This window comes from Equus quagga, chromosome 15 (genome assembly GCF_021613505.1).
Source record: "Equus quagga isolate Etosha38 chromosome 15, UCLA_HA_Equagga_1.0, whole genome shotgun sequence".
In the NCBI taxonomy this organism is placed as follows: Eukaryota; Metazoa; Chordata; class Mammalia; order Perissodactyla; family Equidae; genus Equus; species Equus quagga.
The window spans coordinates 6,550,235-6,572,955 of NC_060281.1; the positions used below are offsets into that span (position 1 = coordinate 6,550,235).

A 22,721-nucleotide genomic window follows, 5' to 3' on the forward strand; every position below is an offset into this window, starting at 1 on the left:
AAGCAAAAATTAATTCAATATGATTGCCCTGGATCAGTGTTGCAGAAATAAGGGCAGATCTAGAAAGCACAGCAAAATGTTTTCAATTACAAGATGTTAATCATCAAGAATAACAGCAGAATTTCTGTTATGAATAGAATCTATAATTCGTAAGATCCAGGAAAGAGGTAAAATTAATCCTGGTACCTTAAATTATATATTCATATATGTCATAAATTATATGTCATAGATTTCTCTAAACTGTTCCTTAGTATTGAAGGTCTTCAGGTACAGATTACAACTTACATGGAGCTGGAGCTCCTCCTAGTTGCTCAGGGTTTACATGTGAAATGCAAAGAAATGTGTTATAGGTAGAGAGTCAAGACTAACCAATTCAAGCATTACAGACAAATTTCATAAGCGGGGTATAAGAAAAAGAAGAGTGAATTTTCCTTCTCTTATCTCATATATATCCATAGTAAATCTAGGGAAAGATGAAGTATACCAATTCTGATAGCATTTATTTAATGAATTGAAGACATATATGCTATCATTTGATGCACATATCAAATAGTGTTATACATGTATGTGTATATATGGCGAGAGACAGAAAGAGACAGAGAGAGACTCGCTACGTAGTAGTCCACATTGTTACATACAGTTTACCCTTACAAACCACCCAAGTTCACTTTGCAAAGGAAAATAGTGCCCGGTGACAGAAATTTGACTGTATGAGCTAGCCTGGAGATAATGCACATAATTGTTTCAGCCCATTTAACCTGCACCAGCTCCCTAACGGAGAGGAACATGTAGAGAATCAGCCACCACTTGAAAAGCTGCCCTAGAAGCATGGGTCTGCAGACATCAGGCGTAAATGTGAAAGGCTTTGCACATCAGCATTAAATTGACAAAAATTTATCCTGTTTTCTTGTTTGAAAAGTCAGTTCTCAATCTGTGTTTTCATCATTTGGAGGTTTATTTTTTAAATTTTTAGAGGAAGATTAGCCCTTAGCTAACATCTACCACCAATTGTCTTTTTGCTGAGGAAGACTGGCCCTGAGCTAACATCTGTGCCCATCTTCCTCTATTTTATATGTGGGACACCTGCCACAGCATGGCTTGACAAGCAGTGCATAGGTCTGGACCGGGGATCCAAACCAGCGAACCCCAGGCTGCCAAAGCGGGATGTGTGACCTTAACTCCTATGCCACCAGTAAGCCCAGTTGGAGGTTTATTTTGATGAGGAATGGGAAACTATTCTTATCTCATCAGCATGCTCGGAATTTCTTTGGACTAAAATCATTTCGGAGGAGTTAAAATCATCATAGCTTTATGTCTTCCCCTCGTCTTCAGTAACTGATATAAGACATTGATGTGAAACTCGCATAACACATGGTGTCAAAAAGATAGGATCCAGGGGCTGGCCTGGTGGCATAGTGGTTAAATTCGTGCACTCCATTTCTGTGGCCTGAGGTTTACAGATTTGGATCTGAGCACGGACCTACACACTGATCATCAAGCCATGCTGTGATGGCATCCCACATACAAAATAGAAGAAGATTGGCATAGATGTTAGCTCATGGACAATCTTCCTCAAGTCAAAAGAGGTTAAGTTTACACGTTCCACTTCTCGGCGGCCTGGGGTTCGGATCCTGGGTGCAGACATGGCACCACTTGGCAAAAGCCATCCTGTGGCAGGCGTCCTATATATAAAGTAGAGGAAGATGGGCATGGATGTTAGCTCAGGGCCAGTCTTCCTCAAAAAATAAACGATAAAATCCAAACTCCTGTTGCCTTGAGAAGACTACACAAAGGTATTTTCAGATTTCTGGTCTCAAAGAACATGTTAGCTAAGTGCCTTCTTTCCTGCAAAATAAAACCCACAGATGTACCAGAAACGTAGAAAACCACTATCGGGAAAAACAAGAGGGAGACTTCTTGACTTTGAATGTTGTAGTAAAAAAGAGCTGCTAGGTTAGGCCTGGTACAGTTATTGATACAAGTAAATACATCAGTGAACAGAAAATTGATGGTATTGAGAAATTTAACTGTGTCCTTATTATTAAAAGGAGTATAAGAGAACGTAATGTTTTTAGAAAATGAAATGGAGTTTCAGACCAAAATTTAAGTGATCTATGAATAGCGGTAGTTGAAAAATCGTGTTCAATAAAAAGCTATACATTTGATTTCTATATTTCTTAAACTATAATTAAAATTATAACAATGTTGAATTCGTTTAATGTGAATGTGAATACATTTTAAGATAATTCTAGCAGTGTGAAAGAATCAACAATTAATATTTGAATTTTTAGATCATTCATTGGGAAATCATGAAGTGTTCTGCACTTGTGTTTGATAAAAAGAGAAAAGACTAAGTCCTTGCCTTTCAAGGAGCACATGGATTAGCGAAAGACCTGGACAGCAAATATGCGACAGAGGGAAGGGGGAAGGAGAGAGGGAGAGGAAAAATGAGAGGAAGACTGTCAGATGCGGGACCAAATATAACAAATCCTAAACAAGCGTGAATGTCTTTAAATTGCTGTCTTAAAAGACAAAGTCTGCCGGAGCGGATTCCAAATGCTATCCCAAACCATGCTACATTTACAAAATACGTATAAAACTAAATGGCACAGGAACACTAAAAAAGAAAAGCCTTAGCAACAAAACATCGATAAATTTGAACTACAGCAAGCACAAGTAGCAATATCGCCATCGGAAATCAGCATGGTTCTTTGAAAACAAAGTGGTTATATACAGCGGACATAAAATTATCCATTCTATTTTTTTAATTGAAGAATCTAAACCATCAAAATATATTTCTTCTCATTAAAAAGCAAGACACGTGCAAAGCAGAAACAGGGAAATTACAGAAAAACACAAAAAGTAAAGATTGCAAAATACCTGTCACGAGAAGTAAACAGTGGCAGTTGCGCAGGACTGTGACATCATTTGGATAACATACTAGAGCCAGTTTTATAATGAGTTTTACGTTGTGTGTTGTATTTGGTCACCTGAATTTTTAATAGGCAATAATATCTTCTTAAAATTCTGCCACGTTATTATTTAATTTTCCACAGCATTGTTTTTAATACCTGCCTACAATTTCATCATAAAGATAAAGTAATGTCTGCATGTTTTCCAATTTGTCACTTTTATCAAAAATGCTGAAATGATCATCTTTCTAGATATATTTTGAAACATTTCTGAACTTTTCCTTGGGACAAATTTCTGGAGTGGCATTTTGTGGAAAATGCATTTGGAGGTGTCTATTTTTTTAACACATCTGAAGAACTTGTCTACAACACTTGACTAACTTCCTTACAGTGCTCTCCCCTTATCCGCAGTTTCACTTTCTGTGGTTTCAGTTACTCATGGTCAACCGAGGTCAGAAAATATTAAATGGAAAATTCCAGAAATAAACAATTCATAAGTTCTAAATTACGAGCTCTTCTGCATCATGGGATGAAATCTCACGCTGTCCCACCCAGGACGTGAATCAGCCCTTTCTCCAGGGGATCCATGCTGTAAGCACTACCCACCCGGGGGTCACTTAGTGATCGTCTTGGTTATCAGATCAACTGTGGTGGTGTGACAGTGCTTGTGTCCAAGTAGCCCTTGTTTTACTTAATAAGGGCCCCAAAGGGCCAGAATAGCACTGCCGGCAATTCGGATATGCCAAAGAGATGCCGTAAAGTGCTTCCTTTAAGTGAGGAGGTGAGAGTTCTTGACTTAATAAGGAAAGAAAAAGAATCATACGCTGAGGTTGCTAAGATCTACAGTAACTTTTATTATAGTATATTGTTACAATTTTATTTTATTAGTTATTATTGTTAATCTCTTACTGTGCCTAATTTATAAATTAAAATTTATCATAGGTGTATTTTGTTAGTTTCATCAAGTCAATTCCCACTCCTAGCGACCCTGTGGACAGCAGAGCAGAACCCTACTCTGTCTTTTTGCACCATCCTCTCATCTTCCAGCACTATATCAAAAAATGCTCCACTGTTCATAGGGTTTTCATGGCCGATTTTTTCAGGAGTGGGTGGCCAGGTCCTTCCTAGTCTGTCTTAATCTAGAAGCTTCACTGAAACCTATCCACCGTGAGTGACCTGCTGGTATTTGAAATCCTGGTGGCACAGCTTTCAGCATCACAGCAACATGCAGCTGCCACAGTATGACAACCAACAGGCAGGTAGTGTGGTTCCCTAACTGGGAAACAAACCTGGGCCATGGCAGTGAGAGCGCTGAATCTTAACCACTAGATTGCCAGGGCTGGCTCATCTGTGTATATGTATAGGGAAAACATGGTATATATACGGTTCAGAGTTATCCACAGTTTCAGGTATCCACTGGGGGTCATGAAACTCCACAGATAAAGGGGGACAACTATACTAAATTATGTTGTTTTCTATATTTTGATAAGTTTTTTGCAATTTGCAGACCAACCAGGAGTGTAAGTGGGTGTTCCTTTGACGGCATCTTCACCACTACTGGTGATTGCTATCATTTTTAACTAGCCACTGGTTTGGTGAAAAATTATGCCTCACTGTTTTAACGTGCACGTAACTGCCTACTAGTGAGGTAAACTTAGGGAGATTAAATAGTCGTTGTTTGACATAATAATTTATCCTGGAAGAAATATTTCCCTGTATAACTTATCAAGAGAAACAATAACCCAAAATATATGTGTATATTTGCATAAAAATCTTCATTAGTTATTTACGTTAGTACATTGTTGAAACAAAAAGAACATTATTATGAAACTGGTTAAATAGATTATGATATATATTTTTCATGGTATATTCTGTGATCATTAAAGTGATATAACAGAAGACCATGTAGCAAAATGGACCAAAAAATGACACTATGTTTTAATTGTGTAGGTAATGATTAATTTTTTGCACTGTGAAAGTGCCAATGTGTGTAAGTACGGATGCCTATGGACAAAATTGAAAGGGAATATACAAAAATATGTAAGATTATGAAATTAGAGAGATTATTTTTGTTTACTTGCCACAAAGTTTTAAAAAAATTAATGTAGTTTTACAATAAAAAGGAAAAAGGAGGAGGAATTTGATGATGAGCTCAAACAAAATGTGATGCCTTTTATGTGTCCCTTTTTTTTATTAACACTATCATCACCATAATTCAGGTCCTATTGATTAACAGCTGGACTGACAGAATGGCCACCATACTATGCCCCTTGTCTCTAGCCTTGACACACAGATTTCAATGACTGTTCTTATTTTTACAGAATAAAATTGAAATCTCCCTAATATATTATTCACAAAGTATTCTAATGTTTAGAGTGAAGACTCCCATATTTGACTCCCTGGGTTGGAATCCCAGCTCTGCAGTTAATAACAGCCTAGTTTTCAAGAGGTTATATATCACCCTTGTGGCTGTTTTGTTATTCGTAAAATGAGCACCCAAATGTTACCTAAGCTTGGTGCTGCGCTAGTACCACATGGCGTGCCTCGTACGTAAGACTCAATGAGTGTTAATAATAAAATGAGCTTTATCACCCTGGTATGCATAATTCTGTAACATCCTGCCCCGAGTTACCTTCTAACTCTCAGCCCCATCATGCTGATTAATGACTGTTTTCTCCTATCGTATGAGCAAGAACAGTCTTTACAACACACACACACACACATTACGCAAATTTTCCTTATCATTGCTACACCCCAACCCCACAACCAACCACCTGGGTTGCCCTTTCTCATCCCTGTTATGCTCATGTATCTACTTCTCTAATATCCTGATCAACCTCAAAATAACAGTCAGGAAAGTACCTTTCCAGTAGTATGATGGAGTCAGCTTGTACTGGCTCATGAGTATTGAATATTACATATTTACGAACTTTGTGAGCTGGTTGACATAATTTTGGTACATTGAAATTAAAAAAGATAAGACAGTTTGCACAAGGGGAATTAGATATTGTTATAAGAAAGCCCTTTCCCCCTTATTTTTTCCTTCTGAGAGCCAGTTGTTAAACATTGGCCAGCACACCACTGTACCTTTACACCTTTACACTCTTTTGACTCCTGCATAACACATATTGAACCAATCATTTTAAACCGGAAGACATCACTTCTAAGCTTGCTTTCATGACTATTTGATATAGGACAAAGTCACTCAGCAGCACAACTCTCAGCATACCTCATCTATTTCCTGTGGATAACATCAACTTGACAGCTTGGTAAAGGATAAATCAAATGAACACATGCGAAATTTATTTGTGAATCATAAACTGCAATAAGGAAGAAAAGTACAGTGATCACTCAACATTTCATTTTAACTAGATTTCTAAATTAAATATTTTAGTGACTTCTTATAGTTTTTAAAATGCCACTGCAGAAACAATAGTATGTTTTCCAAACTATGAATCCATGTGCAGCTCATAAGCAATTGCTTTTGTATAAACGAAATGTTATGCTGTTGATTTAAGGATTAAAACAAGCACTTCAGGTACCGTTTTCCGAATGTTGGCAATATTAAATCTGAAAGCGCTGAATTCGCTGGATGTTTTTAATCATGGATTTTTAATTCTGTGATGAAATTGACTTAGTCTTAAAGGAGGAATTTGATGATGAGCTCAAACAAAATGTGATGCCTTTCATATGTCCCTTATTTTTATTGCTACTATCATCACCATAATTCATGTCCTGCTGATTAACACCTGGACTGACAGAATGGCCACCATACTATGCCCCTTTACACTTTAGTCTTAAAGTGTACTTTCTAGTTATGTAAATTGTGGAATTAGGCATATAGAGAACAATAGAAATTGTATTAATTAGAAAAATTTTTGATTTTTTTCCATGTAGCTCTGTATTTAGAATAATAGCAGCAACTAGAGATGAATTTACTATGAAGCTAATGAGTTTCAACTTTAGGGACCTTCGCTTTGAAGTGTTTCTTCTAAAATATCATGCATAATTTTGTATATGTGATTTTACATTCTTCTTATTAAAGAAAGTCCCCAAAATTGTATAAGCTGCAGACCTTTTTTGGTTCTGATCAGGAACACTTCTTTTCTACTCTCTCTTGGTCCATAGCTTGGGCCGAGGGACTGTTGGCTTGGCTTTGTGTTCCCAAAGTGTTTCTCTTTGATGTGTTCCATTGACTCGCTGAACCTAAATTACTAAATTAGTCTTTGTCAGAATGTGTCTGTGCACAACCTGGAGGGTAGGGGATTAAACAAAATCTTTAAATTTCATCAAGACCCTGGGTTTAGGACCCTTTCAAATGAAGAATAAAGTGAGCTTTTCATTGATCTCCTTGGTGGAGATCTGGTGGAGTTGTCAGAAATGAGAGAAACATCCATCGCAGAATGTCATACGTTTTGTTCAGAGCCCCAGGAATCTGTAAAGTCCCTCCAGTTGTCAGCTTCCAGTCACATAATTGTAGGTCTTTTAATCTTACTTTTTTTTTTTTTTGAATGATTAAGGAAAGGTTTCAAGTTCTCAAGATATATTTCTCCTACGTAGCAGTATAATTTGAACTACCAATGACAAAGACTGACGGGTTCTTTTATGATTGTTACCTAATACAGAAATTTACAGTCTAGTGAGATTCAAAAAAATTTAACTAAATGTGGCTTCATTGATATGAGATCCATTTTAAGATTTATCTGTGATATTTATCTTCAGAGGTGTTGATAAAATTATGTAATGATTGGTTTCATGTAAGCAGACCCTAAGGCTCTTGTGCCACATGTCACCCCTTAACTTGCTGGGGGTGAAGCCAGGACAGTCACAGGATAAAGGCTGGGGCAGCCAGGAAAGGTGAGCCCCACTTAGGGGCTAGTTATGTGGACATTTCAATATTCTGACACTAGTAATGACAGTACATCTCATTGGGCATCAGCGTCGTTCATCTAAAATGAAATTGCATTCTATTTAAATTTTAAGCATATCAAAATATTCTTTCTTAGCTATTTTTCTTAAATATAAACACAAGTAGCCTAAAACAAAATTCTTTTTACAAAGATAACTTTTCTCTCCAAACTTCTTTTGTATGGTTATTTTATAACATTCAGTGTTGTCTACTGAAGTACTCTTTTTGCTATGTAAAGATTTTTATATGCATATAAAATGAAATCAGATGATGATGTTGATGTTGGATGAATAAGGTGTTCATCATCAGAAACAAAGAGTTGTACGCACTTATCTCTCTATATAATAAGCCACACAGTTAATCCTGCTGGTCTCAATCTTGACTTACGAGTATGAGGACAGGGGGCAGCAGACTCTTACTGGAATCAACAACGCACACTTCGGCTGCACATGGCAGTATTCGGGGCGCTCATTCAGAGCCGCCTAAAACAAGCATTACTAAAGTGTGCCCTTTGAGGTATTTACCAAGCACTAACTTTGAGCAGGCATCTTTAGTCCTCACAATAGCTCTAAGAGGAATGAAGTAGCCATTATTATTTTATATAGTGTCAATAAAAGTTTGCTTGTTTGTTTTAACCAAAACAGAACCCATTCAGTAAGTGATATTTTAAAGCATGAGTTGTTTTCTGCGTGATGTTAGCAAGCGATCAAATAATTTGAAATAAAATCCGCTGAATTTATTGGTATTATTGAGTCAAATTATAACACACCTGCATTTTTATGCATGTGTGAATTTCATAAGTTCGGAGACTATTTTGGCATGTTGGTTATAGTCAACACGCACAGTCCTGAGATGGTAAGGAGTTGTCTGTACATTAGAACAGGACTCTGCCCCATCTATGAGCTCTGTTATGACTATTAATACTTCCTATCGTCAGACATCTTCCACTTTTAATCCACCCTGATGTATCTGTTTGCACTCATATACTGCAAGCTTCACCTTGAACAACTTCTCACTTTTCCAAAGCTCTCAACATAGTTGCCTGATGAGACACACGCCTCATTTCACATGGCTGCCTTGCCTTGTTCATGTGGTATGATCTAAAAACAATACGGGAGCAGCATATATGAATCAGAATATTGTTTTTGCTTGTCTTAGCAATTTTGAGAAGGATCTTTTGAATCTCTCCTTCAAAAGATCCTTCTCCTGGCATAGTAATTGTTTTTATGACTTTTCCAATGAACTATGAAGTACTTTAGTGCCAGGCCACATTCCTGTGGTAATGAAGTCTGAGACAGAGAAGCCCTCATTTATTCCTGGCTTCACATTGAAGAGTTGCCCCATTCTTTTCATACAAGAGATAGGAAAAGATGAGGAGAGACAGGAATCAGATGAATCATTATCATCATCATCCTTTTTGTCATCAAATATTTATTGATACTTGTCTTTTTGCTCAAAGCTCTAAGGACTACTGTAATGAATTTTAAAAGCCTTTGTGCAATCTTGAGATATTTATAGACAGAAAAATAAAGTATCTGTAAATGTTCCTTGCTGAGCTTTTGAAAATAGACATGGGTTACACAATATCCCCATCAAATCTTTCCAAACAATGAGAATATTAGCAAAATGATTATTAATGAAATGTTCGATTCATACTTGTTTAATCCAGTACTTAACATACCTACCATTTATATACTGCCAATTCAACATATGGTACAGTGGGGCACCTTTTGAGATCAGTGTACATAATCTAGTTATACTTGTTTTATAGCATTTGGATTATATATTCAAACTTTAATTCACATGATTTTATCTTTGTATCAGTGATACATGTTTTGCTACTGACAACTTACTTACCTTCAACTTTTTTTTTATTATTTCTAACCAAAAATTCAAAAGGATTCCTAAGGAAAATATTCATTTCCTGGAAAATTTTTCATACGTCAGGCTGCCCAAGAAAGAGACTGAAATTTACATGCAGGTGACTTATTGAGGAGTGCTCTCAACAACAATGCCTATAAGAGAGGAACAGAAGAAGGGCTGGGAGGGGAAAATGGTGAACTAAGATGTGATCATAACAAAAGCCTCAGTTAATCATTCAAGCTCCCGGAAGCAGAGTCCTTCAGGGTTCACCCAAATTGAGTCACCTCAGATGCCCCACAGCAGTGATGGCAAGGTAGCTCCCTTTAGCCGAGGACAATTCAATTTGTGGGGAAGAATTCAGCTCTGAAGTGTTGGCAGGCGACTTCTCCGGCAGCAGGAGAAACAGTTTCTCTGTTCCAAATGGGGATCTGGGCTGCTCATCACTTCATCTGTTATCGTCAACCTTTTGTGCTGCTCAGACTCCTGCTTTCAAAAATAAGTACACATCATCTGGAAGCTGCTCCCCCTAAATTCTGATTTTTCCCTTTTTCTGAGTAAATGTACAAGAAAGTGATTACTTGGAAGAACCACAGCTTCTGTCACTGAAGCTGGTCTCCGCAGCTGGTACTCATCTTCCTCTTCTCCTACGCGATATTACCCTCATCTTTGCCTGGCAAATATGCTAGTTGGTGGATAACCTGGTGGAGAGTCATCTAGAACCCTATGTCTGAGAGTTCTGATCTCCTAGTAAGACTGTGGCTGCTGTGTTTGTCCATTTCCTGGATATATTGGGCAAAGGAGTGTCCTCACATGCCCAGTAGGTCACCTTGATACCAAGTATTTTCATCCTTGCCCCCATTTTATAATAGTACCCTACATCATCTTGATGATCAATATCAATAACGCCTGTAAGAATAGTGACTTCTCTCCTTGCCTGGTAATCTCTTATCACAAAGAGACCAAAGAGACTAGAGGGAAGCCATAGAATTCAAAAAGAGACTTTTATGGTGTCCCCTGTTGCAAGATTCCTTCCCCTGGAAATAAGGGCCTCTAGATCCGTGGAGCCTATATTTTTAGGACTGCAAAGCACAATTCCCAAATGGTTCACAGAGAGTGATGGTATGTGTTTCCAATTTTACTTTTACCCCTTGTTTCCCTGTTCCGTGTGTTATGCCTATTGGGGACAGAGCATCATATCATGATCATTGATCCAGAGTGTGTACTGCATCCTCTATGATTGTGTCCCATCCCTTCAAGCTCTCAGCACCAAGCTGGCACCTCACTTGCAGTTTGATGGTGTAGTATATTATAGAGCCATTGGATCTCATGGTTATGTGATCACTACTAGGCTTTTCTGTAAAGTAGTTTCCTCGGTCCACTGAAATGTTATGAGAGATCTCCGTATTGGTGGCTTACCGCTACATAAGCACCTGAGTAGTTATACTGGCTAAGTAATGCTCTCCTGTTTGCCAGAGAGGCAAGAAAGATACTCCTATAAGTGGAGTATGTGTCAGTTCTAGTCAAAATGAGTCACTTTCCCTTCAGTCCAATGTAGTATGCTGACACCAAGTGGCTGATAGCTCTGGTATCTATTCCTATCAGCTTAGGTATTTGGTGAGAGCAATAACTAGATCAGTCTTGGGACATGAGAACCCATACATTGGGACCACGCATAGTTTCCATACCTGCCGTCTGTCTACTCTGTTCACGCCTTTTGCGTTGCTGAAGACAGAGGACTGACGTCAACTGGCTGAGTTCTTTCTACGTCGCTGTTCAGTGCGTCTTCTGTTGCAGGTATCCTATGGTGGACGTTAGCATGCATTGCAAAGACCTTCACACTTCATGCCCACTCCCATTAGTTCACCTGTATGCCTCTTTTTCATGTTTTCCTGACCCAGATTGTCATATTTTAAATGACATTCCAATGATAAACCAATCAGGTTACTGCCACTACATATGAGTCCATATATATTCTTATCTTGGCCCACTTCTATTTTCACCTAAAGATGATGATAATAGCCTCTGACTGAAGAACTGCCCATCAGAAGGATTTCCCTTTGCCTTTATCTCCTGGGAAGCCTCTGAGCCAGGCTGCAGGGAAGCAGCAGTCCATTTTCAGCTCATATTGATATCCCAGGTCAGCCCATCCATGAACCAAGCTCAGGCTTTTCCTTTCCCTTCAGATGGTAATAAAGGATGACTCCTCCTCCATACAGCCATAGGGTGAACTGAGGGAGTGCTGCTGTTGCAACAGTAGTGATAACAGAGGAGTGCAAATTACACTTGTCTTCTGATCTACTCACACCCGGTCCTTAATGTACCATCTACCATAGGTTGCTGCCCCTCCTGCCCAATGTATGACTTGTTCATGATGGGAAGCTCTGACTCTGTGGATATTTGATGTCCCATAGGCACATGTTTCATCTCTACCAGGACCCAGGAGTATGCCAGGAACTCTTTCTCAAGTTCAGGATAATTCTCTGCTACATATGGCCTGGCCTAAGTCTATGATTATCCTCCTGGCACTTGCCAAAAGCCCCATATTGCATCTTTTCCACTGCAGACATCTCTAATAACATAGAGACTACTGAGATGTATGACCCAAACAGCAAGACAGCCCATACGGCTGCCTGGCATTGCTACCGAGTTTCATTAATTTAGCAAAGTTCTTGCCTATTATCTTGTCTGCCATATTCTCTCTCCTTCTTGCTTTTGAGATTCCAATTACAAATAAGCTAGAATCATTGATGTTAGTCCACTTCTCTTAGATGCTCTGTTCTGTTTTCTTACTCTTTTCATCTCTGGGTATCTCAGTTTGAATAGTTTCTATTGACTTAGCTTCAAATTCGCTGGTTGTTTTCTCTGCTATGTCTAGTCCACTCATACGCTCATTAAAGGAATTCTTCATCTGTAAGTGTTATTTTGCTAGCATTTCCATTTGAATATTTTTTATACTTTCCTTCTTTCTTTTAATATTCTCCATTGATTAATTCATATGTCCAACTGTTCCACTATTTTTTACATATTGGCCATATTTTAAATTCCCTCTGATAATTTCAACTTCTGCATCATCTTTAGATTGATTCCTGAGTCCATGAATTATGTGATTATTGTGTGCCTGTATTAATTCGATTAGGTCAGTTCATAAGTATCATCCTCTTATGTGAGTTGTAATCATTTTCAAAATGCCACCACTGTTTGAATCTATTCAGCAGTAGATAGCACTTTGCCCCTCGCCCCCACACTTTTGTGGGAAATTGACCTTCTTTTTTTTTGAGGAAGATTAGCTCTGAGCTAACATCTGCCACCAATCCTCCTCTTTTTGCTGAGGAAGACTGGCCCTGAGCTAACATCTGTGTCCATCTTCCTCTGTTTTACGTGGGACACCTGCCACAGCATGGCTTGACAAGCAATGCGTAAGTCCACACCCGGGATCCAAACCGGTGGACCCCAGGCTGCCAAAGCGGAACCTGTGAGCTTAACATCTACACCACCGGTCTGGCCCCTTGACCATCTCTTTTTAACAAACTTTCATCACTGATTTTGCCAACATTATACATAATCCTATAGAGAAACTTTTCACTCATCATCTTAATTGGAATAATGATGCCTCTGGAATCACCTAAATCACTCATTTGATAATGTAGTTGTGAAATTCTCTAAGGAAAATGTTAGTAATCCAATGTTAAATATGTACAAGTCCCTGGGCTAGTTATTTTAAAAACATGGTTTTATTTTATTTTCCCAGTAAACCTATGATGTACTAATAAATAACCCTCACTTACTAATGAGAAGCTTAAATGATTATGTCTGCTCTAAATATTATTATCGTCACAAATATCTGCCCTTTCCTGGTGGAGGACCATTAACTCCCATCCCATTTGTGTTGGGCTTGGTCATGTGACTTGGCCTGGCAAATGAAATATATGAGGAAGATTTAAGAACCAAGAGTGTCCTCTCCGTCTTCAACAAGGATGGTGATGTCCCAGCTGGAGGATGCTCCATTAACCTGGATCCCAGAGCGAAGATAATGTAAAGTGCATCTGTAGCTCACCTTGGCCATGGAATATGAATGAGAAATAAACCTGTGTGTCTTGAGCCACTGAGACTTAAGAGAGCGGGGCCCTTTTTAGTGTTATTGCAGCCCACTGTAGGCTGTTATGCGTGTTTAATCCACAGTCCGAGCCTGAATCTTGATGGTCCTTTTAAATATGGCTGCAGATTTGACCAACTTAGACACCTTATTATTTTCTTTATGGCATCATTACCATCCAAAGTTCTATACAGGCAATAACAGTTATAGTAAAATTTTAAAAAAAGTAACCATTAAATACTAGCATTTTGACCTGAAGACTGACAATCTCTAAACAGAGTTTCCAAAAATATCTTTTGCATTGGAAGCCTCATTTGCAATAAATCATAGACTCTCCTGGTGTGACTGCTTTAAATAACATTCTTTTGAATAGATGGTTCCTCTATGGTCTGTAAGTTATTAAAGTTAAGCACTGTCCCCCAAACCTTCTCCTGGTATCCCAACAAATGCTGAGAGAGATATCTAACTCACATAGCAAGCCAAGGTGCTCTTTCAAACTATTTGCTTGCATTTTCTCAAGTTCCTTTCCTCCATGATCAGCAAAGCTGCCTTGATCCACCTTCTCAGATATGGATCAGTTTCTTCATTTCTTAACCACCCAGTGCCCTCAGCTTGCTTTCTCATTTGGACATACACCACACGGGGGCAGCAGTGAGATGTGGTATGGTGGCATCACAGGGTGGCTTGGGTTCTGCCATTGACTAGCTGGGAGATCCTCTGCTTTGTTTTGTTCTCCAAAATAAGGAGAGTAATTCCCATGTCAGAAAATTATTGTAAAGTTTAAATGAGTTGATATGTAAAGTGCGTAACAGTACCCGGCCCACAGTAAGGGCTCCAAGTATCAGCTATTGTTACTGTGGTATTCTTCCCTGTAATATACTTACTTCCTTAGAAGCTTACCTTTGTTCCCAACTAGCTTATTGATAGCTATTTGTTTATAAGCATTGTCATGCTTGTTTTTTTTTATTTTTTTATTAAGATTATGATAGTTAACAACCTTGTGAAATTACAGTTGTACATCATTATTAGTCATGTTGTAGGTACACCACTTCACCCCTAGTGCCCCCCACCCCCTTTCCCCTAGCAACCACCGATCAGTTCTCTTTGTCTATATGTTAACTACCACCAATGAGTGGAGTCATACAGAGTTAGTCTTTCCCTGTCTGGCTTATTTCACTCAACATAATACCCTCAAGGTCTGTCCATGTTGTTGTGAATGGGACGACTTTGTCTTTTTTTATGGCTGAGTAGCATTCCATTGTATATATATACCATATCTTCTTTATCCAATCATCAGTTGCTGGGCACTTAGGTTGCTTCCACGTCTTGGTTATTGTGAATAATGCTGCAATGAACATAGGGGTGCATGGGACTTTTGGAATTGCTGATTTCAGGTTCTTGGGATAGATACCCAGTAGTGGGATGGCTGGGTCATAAGGTATTTCTATTCTTAACTTTTTGAGAAATCTCCATACTGTTTTCCATAGTGGCTGCACCAGTTTCCATTCCCACCAAAGTGTACGAGGGTTCCTTTTTCTCCACAGCCTCTCCAGCATTTGTGACTCTTGGTTTTAGATATTTTTGCCATTCAAACAGGTGTAAGGTAATATCTTAGTGTAGCTTTGATTTGCATTTTCCTGATGATTAGTGATGATGAGCACCTTTTCATGTGTCTATTGGCCATCCGTATATCTTCTTTGGAGAAATGTCTGTTCATATCCCCTGCCCATTTTGTGATTGGGTTGTTTGATTTTTTGTTCTTGAGCTGTGTGAGTTCTTTATATATTATGGAGATTAGCCCTTTGTCGGATAAATAACTTGTAAATATTTTTTTCCCAATTAGTGGGCTGTTTTTTTGTTTCAATCTTGTTTTCCCTTGCCGTGAAGAAGCTCTTTAGTCTGATGAAGTCCCATTTGTTTATTCTTTCTATTGTTTCCCTCATCTGAGGGGTTATGGTGTCCGAAAAGATTCTTTTGAAGCTGACGTCAAAGAGAGTACTGCCTATATTCTCTTCTAGAAGACTTGTTGTTTCAGGCCTAATCTTTAGGTCTTTGATCCATTTTGAGTTTACTTTAGTGAATGGTGAAGAAGAATGGTCGATTTTCATTCTTTTACATGTGGCTGTCCAGTTTTCCCAGCCCCACTTGTTGAAGAGACTTTCTTTTCTCCATTGTAGGCCCTCAGCTCCTTTGTTGAAGATTAGCTGTCCATAGATGTGTGGTTTTATTTCTGGGCTTTCAATTCTGTTCCATTGATCTGTGGACCTGTTTTTGTACCAGTACCATGCTGTTTTGATTACTGTAGCTTTGTAGTATGTTTTGAAGTCAGGGATTGTGATGCCTCCATCTTTGTTCTTCTTTCTCAGGATTGCTTTAGCAATTCAGGGTCTTTTGTTGCCCCATATGATTTTTAGGATTCTTTGTTCAATTTCTGTAAAGAATGTCATTGGGATTCTGATTGGGATAGCGTTGAATCTGTAGATTGCTTTAGGTGGAATGGACATTTTAACTATATTTATTCTTCGAATCCATGTGCATGGAATGTCTTTCCATCTCTTTATGTTGTCATCGATTTCTTTCAAGAAAGTCTTGTAGTTTTTGTTGTATAGATCTTCCACTTCCTTGGTTAAATTTATCCCAAGGTATTTTATTCTTTTTGTTGTGATCGTGAATGGGATTGAATTCTTGAGATCTTTTTCTGTTAGTTCATTGTTAGCATATAAAAATGCTACTGATTTATGTATGTTGATTTTATACCCAGCAACTTTGCTGTAGCTGTTTATTATTTCTAATAGTTTTCCTATGGATTCTTTGGTGTTTTCTATATATGAGGTCATATTGTCTGCAAACAGTGAGAGTTTTACTTCTTCGTTGCCTATTTGGATTCCTTTTATTTCTTTTTCCTGCCAAATTGCTCTGGCCAACACCTCCAGTACTATGTTGAATAAGAGTGGTGAAAGTGGGCCCCCTTGTCTTGTTCCTCTTCTCAGAGGGATGGCTTTCAGTTTTTGTCCATTGAGTATGATGTTGGCTGTGGGTTTGTCATATATGGCCTTTATTATGTTGAGGTACTTTCCTTCTGTACCTATTTTATTGAGGGTTTTTATCATAAATGGATGTTGGATCTTGTCAAATGCTTTCTCTGCATCTATTGAGATGATCATGTGGTTTTTGTTTCTCATTTTGTTAATGTAGTGAATCACGTTGATTGACTTGTGGGTGTTGAACCATCCCTGTGTCCCTGGTATAAATCCCACTTGATCATGGTGTATAATCTTTATGATGTATTGCTGTATTCGGTTTGCCAAAATTTTGTTGAGGATTTTTGCATCTATGTTCATCAGTGATATTGGCCTGTAGTTTTCCTTCTTTGTGTTGTCCTTGTCAGGTTTGGGGATCAGGGTGATATTGGCTTCATAGAATGTATTAGAGAGTGCTCTGTCTTCCTCTATTTTCTGGAATAGTTTGGGAAGGATAGGTATTAAATCTTCGTTGAATGTTTGGTAGAATTCTCCAGAGAAGCCATCTGGTCCTGAACTCTTATTTTTGGGGAGGTTTTTGATTACTGTTTCTATTTCTTTACTTGTGATTGGTCTATTCAGATTCTCTATTTCTTCCTGATTCAGTGTGGGGAGGTTGTATGAGTCTAGGAATTTATCCATTTCTTCTAGGTAGTTCAATTTGTTGGCACATAGTTTTTCATAGTATTCTCTTATGATCCTTTGTATTTCTTAGGTATCTGTTGTCATGCTTGTTTTTTAATAAGTTTATCTTTATTCCCAACTAGACATGATGTTCTTGTCTATAAGAGTCATGTTTTCAGATTGAAACTGTGAAAAGATAAACTGAGGCATATCAAAATTTTTTGGAGTTTATTTGAGAAAATATTGATTCAAATCCGACAGCAACTGATCTAGCAGCTGGAAAGGAACTCCAAGGAGCTGTACAAAATGAAAGACTTTCATAGCCAGAGGGGAGCAGGAACAAGGCAGTTATACTCGGAAAAGGAACGGGGTGGTTACTGCAAACATGCTTTCCTCTAGGAGATGGCAGGGGTCTATGAGGCAGATGCCCTAACCAGTGCTGATCAGGCAATTCCTGATTGGCTGGTTTAAGATTCCATTTCTGGGAGCACTGAAACTGTAATTGTCTCGATTTGGTAATGTAGGACTTAGCATAAGTGACTCCACTGTGGGCCTGTTGTCTTGTTTTTAACAGCATCCGCTGTACTACTCAGCATAGCAACTTACACACATATCATAGCAATTGCAGGATAGTCCCTTGAAACTAATGACTAGAAGTGTAAGTCAGGGAGAGCAGGATTTAACTCTCTATCTGCTATGCCCTGTGATCTGAAAGCACTACTTAAACTCTCCGAATCTTTGTTTGCTCAGCAGTGAGTTGGAGTTAATGATGTCCCTCTCCAGGTTTGATGAGCCTTAACTGAGGTAATGAATGAGGAGCCTTCAGCCCTGGGCCTGGCACACCAGCACATCCTCAGTCAATGCTGGTTTTTGTTAGTGATGCTCAGTGTGGATGGACACGATGAACAAAGGGATTATTCTGACTATTTTACAATTCTCCACTTTTTCCTATGTCTCTAACATGTGACACCTGAACCGCAGTCCAGCTCTCCAATAGGCTTCGCTGACGTTGTTCTCTAGATGTTTCCGTCTATAGATATTGTCTCCATGACAGGTTTCTCCATTAACAGGGTCACTCTCTTTCTTCTGTTTGTTTGTTTGGTACCCCTAGTTGAGCACAGAGGTGGCACATGGTAGATGCTTAATAAATATTCACAATTTCACCTTTGAAAACACTAGATCTTTAGCCAAAGTTAGATGACATTTAGGAATCTCAACCAGCCAGTTAATAGACTCGCCAAGACCAAATTTAGAAAAATTCAAACTCTTTCTTCATTCCTGTAGGTGAGAAATGTTTGAATAGATTAAGCTTGTGCTTTGTTTCTCTCATTAGCATTAACTTAGTCATCTGAGAGTTCAATGACCTAAACACGATTCACCTTGAAAAATGTTTTCTTTCTTTTGTTCGTTCCTTCAAGACATCAAATTATCTTTACAGGGAAGGAATCTTGCTTTCTTGGTGACGTTTACCAGAGTGAACAAACTTTTGAGCTTTGCATTTAAATAGTCTCCTGCTTTGTCTTGTCTCTTCTGACCTAGGCATCGACTGTGCAGTGAGTGTTGGCGACTGTCTATCAAAGCCGTGTCTCCATGATGGGGCCTGGACTGATGGCGTCAATCACTACACCTCTGACTGCCAGAGTGGGTTTTTGGGAACACATTGTGAAACCAGTGCAAATGATTGCCTCTCGAATCCTTGTCTACACGGAAGGTAGCTATTTTTATTTTTCCATTGTTAAATCTAAGACAGCAAATTTAACCCACAATATTTAAGACTTAACATCAAGGGAAAGTTGACAAAGATCATTTTAATTATGCTCTTTCATAAAACAGGAGCCAAGTACAGTTAAGATGACAGATGCTGCCTGTTTTACTTAATGCAATGTACTGGTACATTATCTCTGCCCTTCTTTTATTTCTGCTCATTAGCATAAAGTAATTTTCAATAAATGCGGATTAATTGCACTTTAATATACTTAAAGGTAACCAATCACAGTAATAGAAGTAGCAGGTAGGATGATAAGACATTCTATTATTTGCTCTGTGGAGGGATAATACCACACACTTAGTATTTAAAATGTTCCTAAGTAGACTGGTTCTTTCATCCCCATGTGCGTGTAAGGTATTTTGTGACTCTCTTCACATAATAACTCTCCAGCTCATGGGTAGGATATTAGTTTATGCAAATCTTGAGTGGGGTTGTTTCTAGGAGATGCAGGTGGCAAAGAAGACTGGCTCACAGATGCACCGCGCTGCCTCCTGCAGCATCGTCTCTCTCTTCTAGTCGCGCCACTGACTTTGTGAGCAGAGAAGGATGAAGATGGGTGCTCTGCGATGCTTTGGCCACAGCTGACTTCAGTTTCCTACACAAGCCCTAGCCATACTTTTAGCTTTTAGAACTGTTCTTTGTTTCCATTGCCATGGGGAAGAGGGCAAAATGAAAATTGATCTGTTCTTTCAGTCCGGTCACCTTGCAGGACAAGAAACCAGGCTTAGAGTCCGCCTTCTACTGCTCAGGGGAATGTGCATTTTCACCTGAACTGGAAAAGAGAAACTTTAAGTGGTGAAACTCTCTTGAAATTACGCTTTAGTGTCTTACTTATTTAAAAATTTAATTCTTTGTTTCAGATGCCTAGATCTCATTAATGAGTATCAGTGTTTGTGTGAGGCAGGATGGACTGGCTCAAGATGTGAGACCAAGATTAATGTAAGTTTTATAATTTTTATTAAATTTGAAGTAATTTGAAAGAAAAATTAAACTCCTTGCTATGGGTTTCAGAGTCATTTCTTCCACGGTTATTGATGATTTAACTCTCTGTCTCTCTCCATTGCTCTTTGCAATTTCTCAGCTGTTCTAAACAAAAGTAAAGCTCACAGCTTCTTTTCACCTTTCCCCCCGTCTCTTGGTATCATAAGCTTTTATAATGTGGAGTCCTCATTAAACTAAACCCTGGAACTGATCATTGTTGAAAGGAGCTCAGAGTCGTGATTCACCATCTGCCTCCCCCTTTCTGGTCTTAGGACACACAGCTGTCTGTGGATGTGTAGGGATGAGAGGAGATTTACTTGATCCACATACCACAAGGAGAAAATAAATACTGGACAGATGTGTTAAAAAGTAGGTACATGTAGAGAACCTCAATGCCTATAATACTCTCAGGATCTGTCTTCCAGTCTTCCGAAGGCTGGCGTGATGTGATTGACACATGGTATTTTATGTGGAATGCCTCATCTGTTGAGAAATGGTGGTTAGCTGAAGTTTGAGACCACCCTTAGAGGATGAGAATCTCTTGAGCCTTCCTGGATAATGGGGAGTTCTTCCAGATCCTTTCTGGCTGCCACTGCCATGGAAAAGGGAGAAAGCGTGGGGACCAAAAACAGCCTATGGTATTGTGAGACTATGGATATTTTGTTTACATTCTTTGTGTCTCTCTCCCTCATCAGAAAAATATAGTTCCTACATCACAGTCATCATCTCATGGCACACGTAAGACGTGGTACTTAGTCGTTGGTACTACGGGAGGGGTGATGGGGTGGTTAAGGTATTAAGGAGAAACAGGATTGAACCACTATTTTGCTACTTGCCTGCTGTGTATTCTTGGACAAATTTCTTATATTCTGAAATCATAGTTTAGTTATTCAATGAGGGTAATCATAGTAACTACTTCTTAGGTTGTTACAAGGATTAAATTAGATAATACATGTAAATCAATTAGCACTTTTTCTGACACACTTTTTGAAAGCTGAATTATTTATTGATATTATGTTGAACTGGGTTCTAAATAGTGAAAGCTATACTTGATGTTGAAAGAAAATGTTGTAATTAATAAATTCCCTGGTGGAGAAAGGATGGGGCATATATCTTTTGTGCTACATTGCATATACTGCCTATGGTAATCTCTAAAACAATGTCTCTTGGTAGTATAAATGTGGCATCCTTATTCTGAATTAAATATGTAAATACATATTTTCCTTTACATATGAATTTGTTTATATCCATATATATACCCACACATCCAACATTATGGGAACAATTGTTAAAATTCTACCTGTATGCTCCAAATGTTGTTTCCTAATATTTCTATTTTAACATAAAACTGAACTCATTATCCTCCTTATTGAGTGAATTTTTGTTTCATTTAGTGTATCTTAGGAACCATTCCATCATAACACAGAGTCCTGACTCATTCTATTTAATAGCTACAAAGTGTTCTGAGTAAGTGACGAAGAACCACACTTATTTCATGAGAGGAGGAGCATGCCGGCTTCCCTAGATCCTATTAAATGAATTCATTTTTCAGAGTGTTGACTAGTTTGATGAGGAAACTGTGGCAGGTCATTATTTTGATTTAAATTTTCCCAAATTACAGCGAAGACTGAGCCCTTTCCAGGTGATATTTGCCTTTGTATAGCTCTGTTTGTGCCTTGTCTACTCATAGCCTTTGACTAAGAGTAGTTTTCTTTTGGTTCTATTTCTCTTTTTTTTTGGTTTGTATATATTAATTAAAATTATGGATAAAATCCACTACGTTCTGCAAAATCTCAAATGTTCTCTAGAGCTTGGCCCCTCTTGCTTTATAAAACTTGAAATTTGTGAGATTTTCATAATTTTCTTTACCTTTTTCCTTATGCGTCTGAGTTTTCATTTCTGCTTAGAAAGTCCTTTCATATAGCAATATTTAAGTTATGTTCTTATATTCTCATCTACTATAGTTTTAGGATTAACCACATTGTTTTTGAAGAATTTTCTTTCTTCTTTCTTTTTTTTTTTTTTGGTGAAGAAGATTAGCCCGGAGCTAACATCTGTTGCCAATCTTTCTCTTTTTCCTTGAGGAAGATTGTTCCTTAGCTAACATCCATGCCAATCTTCCTCTATTTTATATGTGGGACACCACTACAGCATGGCCTGATGAGTGGCGTGTAGGTCCACACCGAGGGTCCGAGCCTGCAAACCCTGGGCCGCCAAAGCAGAGTACACAAACTTAACCACTATGCCACTGGGCTGGCCCCAAGGATTAACAACATTTTCAATACTTTAACCAATAGGGAATATATTGTTATGATTGATAAAAGGTAGGGATCTAATTTATTTGTTTCCAAAGGTATAATCATTTTTCCAAAGAACTTTCATCAAAACTTCCTCTAAAAAAGTCTGTTCCTTCTCTATTGATTCAGGATGCCTCATTTGTCATGAGCTAAATTTCTATATATGCGTCAATTTTAGGAATGCCTATTCTGTTTCTCTGTTTTTTAAAACCTCATTTTACGATTTATATTAATTATTATAGGTCAATAGAATT

The 22,721-nt window shown here is 38.3% G+C and overlaps 1 protein-coding gene across 1 annotated transcript in view; it reads left to right on the plus strand.

Moving 5' to 3' along the window:
* The window catches only part of EYS (eyes shut homolog), a 1,407,877-nt gene that overhangs the window by 514,889 nt on the left and 870,267 nt on the right, over positions 1-22,721 (plus strand). Inside the window, 2 exon segments of the mRNA XM_046639782.1 lie at positions 18,961-19,132; positions 20,050-20,128. Of these exon segments, the coding sequence (XP_046495738.1) occupies positions 18,961-19,132; positions 20,050-20,128 (251 nt within the window).